General features: G+C 45.5%; 1 protein-coding gene across 3 annotated transcripts in view; it reads left to right on the top strand.

Annotated features, from left to right (window-relative positions):
* The window catches only part of blm (BLM RecQ like helicase), a 49,077-nt gene that overhangs the window by 3,415 nt on the left and 39,662 nt on the right, over positions 1-6,000 (top strand). For all 3 annotated transcript variants that reach the window (XM_020533277.2, XM_048615870.1, XM_048615871.1), the window contains exon 3: positions 2,777-3,525. In XM_020533277.2, coding sequence (XP_020388866.2) covers positions 2,777-3,525 — 749 coding nt within the window. The remainder of the gene's footprint in view (positions 1-2,776; positions 3,526-6,000) is intronic.

Genomic DNA, 6,000 nt, shown 5'->3' with positions numbered 1-6,000 from the left:
GAGGTGGGAGGAGGGAATAGGTGGGAGGAAGGACAGGTTAGGGAGGCGGGGACGAGCTGGGCTGGTTTTGGGATGCGGTAGAGGGAGGGGAGATTTTGAAGCTTGTGAAGTCCACATTGATACCATTGGGCTGCAGGGTTCCCAAGCGGAATATGAGTTGCTGTTCCTGCAACCTTTGGGTGGCATCGTTGTGGCACTGCAGGAGGCCCAGGATGGACATGTCATCTGAGGAATGGGAGGGGGAGTTGAAATGGTTCGCGACTGGGAGGTGCAGTTGTTTAGTGCGAACCGAGCGTAGGTGTTCCGCTTGGCTCCCTCGATGTAGAGGAGGCCACAACGAAAACAACGGATACAATATACCACATTAGCAGATGTGCAGGTGAACATCTGCTTGATGTGGAAAGTCTTCTTGGGGCCTGGGATGGGGGTGAGGGGGGAGGTGTGGGGCAGGTGTAGCACTTCCTGCGGTTGCAGGGAAAAGTGCCGGGTGTGGTGGGGCTGGAGGGGAGTGTGGAGCTGACCAGGGAGTCACGGAGAGAGTGGTCCCTCCAGAAAGCAGATAAGGGTGGGGAGGGAAAAATGTCTTTGGTGGTGGGGTCGAATTGCAGATGGCGGAAAGTCGCAGGATGATGCGTTGGATCCGGAGGTTGGTGGGGTGGTACGTGAGGACGAGGGAGATTCTGTTTTGGTTGTTATTGTGGGGAGTGGGTGTGAGGGATGAGTTGCGGGAAATGCCGGAGACATGGTCTAAGGCGTTCTCGACCACTGAGGGGGCTAAGTTGCGGTCCTTGAAAAACGAGGACATATGAGATGTTCGGGAGTGTAATGCCTCATCCTGGGAGCAGATGCGGCAGAGGTGAAGGAATTGGGAATAGGGTATGGCATTTTTGCAGGAAGGTGGGTGGGAGGAGGTGTATTCTAGGTAGCTGTGGGAGTCGGTGGGCTTGAAATGGATATCGGTTTCCAGGTGGTTGCCAGAGATGGAGACAGAGAGGTCCAGGAAGGACAGAGAGGTATTGGAGATGGTCCAGGTGAACTTAAGGTTGGGGTGGAAGTTGTTGGTGAAGTGGATAAACTGTTCAAGCTCCTCGTGGGAGCACGAGGCGGCGCCGATACAGTCATCAATGTAACGGAGGAAGAGGTGGGGTTTAGGGCCGGTGTAGGTACGGAAGAGGGATTGTTCCACGTAACCTACAAAGAGGCAGGCGTAGCTTGGGCCCATGCGGGTACCCATGGCTACCCCCTTTGTCTGTAGGAAGTGGGAGGAATTGAAAGAGAAGTTGTTGAGTGTGAGGACGAGTTCGGCTAAGCGGATGAGGGTATCAGTGGAGGGGGACTGGTCGGGCCTGCGGGACAGGAAGAAGCGGAGGGCCTTAAGGCCATCTGCATGGGGAATGCAGGTGTAGAGGGACTGGACGTCCATGGTAAAGATGAGGTGTTGGGGACCGGGGAATTGGAAGTTCTGGAGGAGGTGGAGGGCGTGGGTGGTGTCACGGACATAGGTAGGGAGTTCCTGGACCAAGGGGGAGAAAATGGAGTCTAGATAGTTGGAGATCAGTTCGGTGGGGCAGGAGCAGGCGGAGACAATGGGTCGACCAGGGCATTCAGGTTTGTGGATTTTGGGAAGGAGATAGAAGCGGGCAGTGCAAGGTTGGGGAACGATGAGGTTGGAGGCCGTGGGTGGGAGGTCACCTGAGGTGATGAGGTTGTGGATAGTTTGTGAGATGATGGTTTGGTGTTCAGGGGTGGGGTCATGATCAAGGGGGCGGTAGGAGGAGGTGTCGGAGAGTTGGCGTCTGGCCTCGACGATGTAGAGGTCAGTGCGCCATACTACAACTGCGCCTCCCTTGTCCGCGGGTTTTATGGTGAGGTTGGGATTGGAGCGGAGGGCTGCACGTTCTGCGGGGGAGAGGTTGGAGTGGGTGAGAGGGGTGGAGAGGTTGAGGCGATTGATGTCTCGACGGCAGTTGGAGGTGAAGAGGTCGAGGGAGGGTAGGAGGCCTTGGGGTGGTGTCCAGGAGGAGGGGGTGTGTTGGAAGCGGGAGAAGGGGTCAGTAGAGGGAGGGTTAGGTTCACGGTTAAAGAAGTAAGCGTGGAGGCGGTGCCCTTTGTCTTTCTGAGAATTGGTGGTTGCAGATTGAAAGGTGTTGTCAAAGGAGCAGTGATATGTTGATGCAATGCATTTTGTTGATGATACACACTGCTGCCATTGTGCATTGGTGGCAGTAAATGTGAATACTAAAGGTGGTGGATGGGTGCCAGTCAGGTGGGCTGTTTTGTTCTGGATAGTATCAAGCTCCTTGCTTATTGTTGGACCTTCTCTTATCCAGACAAACACAGAATATTCTATTATGGGTTCCTAACTTGTGCCTTTTAGGTAGTGGAAACACTTTAGGAAGTTGAGATGAGTTATGTGCTGCAGAATTTCCAGTTTCTAAGCTGCTGTGTAGCCATAGTGTTTATATAGCTGGTCCAGTTAGTTTCTGGTCAGTGGTGAGCCCCACAGTGTTTGTCGTTAGGGATTTTGAGATAGTAATGCTGTTAAATGTCAAGATGCAATGTTTGGATCCTTGAGGGCAACCTGAATGGGCTGTAAAGCTGGCTTTCCAAGAATTCCCACATCGTGCAAACAAATTTTCTTTTAAAAAGAGAAGGGAAAGCAAAATGGAAGTAATATCTTGCTTAACCATTTTAAAGTTTACTTAGAATTAATATCATGGAAAATCAGCACTGTTCCAAACAGGATTTACATTTGAATTTATTTCATTATTGACAGGACATTCACGTTTAAAAAGATTCCCCCAGGCACTGTTGGAACACCCAGTTTCCAAGGAGTAAACAGTACCTGTGTGCTGAAGGACAGAGATGTGAATGCTTTCAAAAAAAATGTGACCGTGGGTAAGCCACAATTAAATGTACACTCAACAAAACCTAAGGAGCAGCAACCAAAAATCAATAACATCTTGAAACAAACTGCCAAGCAGTCAGAATTGACCTCACGGACAGCTCTTCCTTTGTTATGCAGTTCCCCAGCTCTGAGGCATGGAGCAATAACCAGTCCTGTTTCTCAGAAGCTTGACCCTGAGCAGTCTGTTATTAACCTGGATGACTGGGACGATCTGGATGATTTTGAAACGCCATGGAAAGAAAGCAGTAGTTTGAAAGCAACTTCATTTTCAACCACAGAGCAACCAGTGCAAAAAACTTGTAATCTTAAGAATATAAATTCCAGTGGACTGACTTCTCCCAAAACTGGGAATGATCAGCATTTGAAAAGTGCTGCTGGTGAAGAGGCCAAGGACAATACAGCTAGACTGTCTCCAAGAGAACCTGGTGCAGAGTTAAAGGATGTGAACAATACTGTCATCTGTCTGGGCAGTTCCCAAAGGGAGTGGCCCCAGAGTGATGATGAAGATTGCATCAAGTCTTTCCCTTCAAGGAGGAAAAGCTCCTCTTCAGCTGCAAGGATCATCTTGAGTGATGATGAGTCAGATGGTAGCAAGAAGGAGGATGGAGAAGAGAAAAGTAAGATTAACTTTATTTTATTGTTTGGAATTGTCAAGAATTAGAAAATTGCTTCAAGGAGGCTAAAAGAACAAGTTAAAGATTGCTAATCTTTAAACTGCTGGGTACTTATTTGCAAGTCCAAAACCAGTGGACATAATATCTACAAACTACCCTTGCCTGTGAAATCAAATTATTGCCTAATTTACATGCAGAGATTTTGTATTTAGTCTTTCTAAAAAAAAAAGAGCTATGCACACTTTTAAATGTTTTAACTGTCTCTGCATCTACCACTTCTTGTGACAGTTTCATTCCACGTACAAACCACCCTCTGTATGAAAAAATTGCCCTATTGTCCCTTTTAAATCTTTCTCCTCTCACCTTAACAATATGCCCCTAGTTTTGCATTCCCTCACTCTAGGGAAAAGCCCTTTGCTACTTCCTTATCTATGCCCCTCCTGATTTTATAAATCTCTATAAGGGTGATCCTCAGTCTCCTATGATCCAGTGAGAAAAGTTCCAGCTTATCCAGCCTCTCCTTATAACTCAAACCCTCCAGTCTCAGCAACATCTTAGTAAATCTTGTCTGAACTCTCTCCAATTAGATAATATCCCCCCTTGAGCAGGGTGACCAGAATTGTACACAGTACTCCAAAAGTGGCCTCACCAATGTAGTGTACAATCTCAACATGACATCCCAATTCCCATACTTGAAGGTATGAGCAATGAAGGCAAGCATGCTAAACCCCTTCTTAACCACCATGCCTGTGATGCAACTTTCAAACAACAATGTACCTGAATCCCCGTGTTTTCATCTGAAGACCCTTCTCTCTGACAAAGCCACTTAATATTGATCTATGGACTATTTCAGCCTCCCACCTTGCATTCTCTTTTGAATTCAAGCTTATACAAAGCTGCTTCCCATATCTTGACACCAAATCCCATCAGCAGTATGTCTGCTGACTCAAACTGGTGCCTGATCAAACAACATGTATATTTTCAAATCCTATTGTGGTTTCGTCTCTCTTTAGCCTCCTCCAGTCCTACAATATTTCTGCGCGCTTTCAATTTTGGCCTCTGCAGCATCCCTAAATTTAATCACTATTGGCTGCCATGCTTTCTGTTATGTGGATCTTAAACTCTAGAACTCATTGCCTTATTCCAACCACTTCACATCTCTTGAAGCAAATTTAATAATCTCTTATGTGACTTGATGTCAAATTTAGTTTTATTACACACTTGTGAAGCTCTTTGAGTTGTTTTTATCCTGTGAAAAGTTGTGGAAATATAAGTTGTTGCCTAGCTGTAACTAGCCTAAAAAAGCCAATGGATTTCACATTAAAGTAGTTTTTTGTAGACACGTTGTAATTATATTCTGTTTATCAGTTGTAACATAAGAAATAAGATTAGACTATATAGTTTATTGATCCTGCTCCATCATTCACTAATCCTAGCTGAGTTTTGAACTGAAATCCACTTTCCTGCCCTATCCTGCTATCCCTTAACTCCCTTAATATCCAAAAATCTATTAATCTCAATCGAGAATATATGCAATGACTGAGCACCCACAGTTGTCTGGAGTGGAGAATTTCAAATATTCACAATAAGTGCTGGAAATGATATGAGAGTAGTTAGGTGCATTATGGACCAGACTGACGCCTTCCCCTCAAAACATTAAGAAAATAGCCTAAACCCTAACTTTTTCTTATTTTAAAGGCAAGTGCCAGGCATTGCATTCCAGATGCAATTCAATGGGTCAAACTGCCAACCTTGGAGCAAGATTCACTTTATTCATACACTTCAGTTAAAATACAACAAAAGAAAGAAGAGACATAACAAGGTGTAGAGCTGGATGAATGCAGCAGGCCAAGCCGCATCAGAGGAGCAGGAAAGCTGACGTTTCGGGCCTAGACCCTTGTTCAGAAATCCTACTACTTCCTACTATCTCCAAAAGAAAGAAGAAATTGGAATAATTTAGCTCTATTGAAAAACTTAATAGATTATTTAACTACTAAACAGCAACTGTTCCAATATAGTAACATCTCATAAACACACCCTTGGCAAAGGCAAATTCTGAAAAAGAGATTGTCTCACATGCAATTCTAGCAGCAGGAAGAGAACTCCAGCTTTTAGCTGTAACAGAGATAGGAAGAACAGCTTCCACACCCAGCTTCAAGACCTCAGCAGCAACTGGTACTGAAAAACTAAAATTAAAAATCTTAGCCTCTCTGCTCCTATGATGCTGCTTGGCCTGCTGAGTTCATCCAGCTCTGCACCTTGTTGTCTCTCATTAAAAATCTTGGTTCTGTGGGAGCTTGACCCCATCTATTCAGGCTGCTTCTATTCCAATTTTTTTTTAAAAACCCAAGGCCTCACAAGCTGTTTACCTTATTGGCTTTGGAACAGACTGCTTTTCACCTCTGACTTAACCCTTCTTCATTTAATTAAAAAAACCAGGATAAAATACACCTCTTACAGGCAGAGTATCATCACAGG

Source organism: Rhincodon typus, chromosome 33, assembly GCF_021869965.1.
Source record: "Rhincodon typus isolate 14 chromosome 33, sRhiTyp1.1, whole genome shotgun sequence".
Classification (NCBI taxonomy): Eukaryota; Metazoa; Chordata; class Chondrichthyes; order Orectolobiformes; family Rhincodontidae; genus Rhincodon; species Rhincodon typus.
This window is presented reverse-complemented; position numbering and strand designations above follow the sequence as displayed.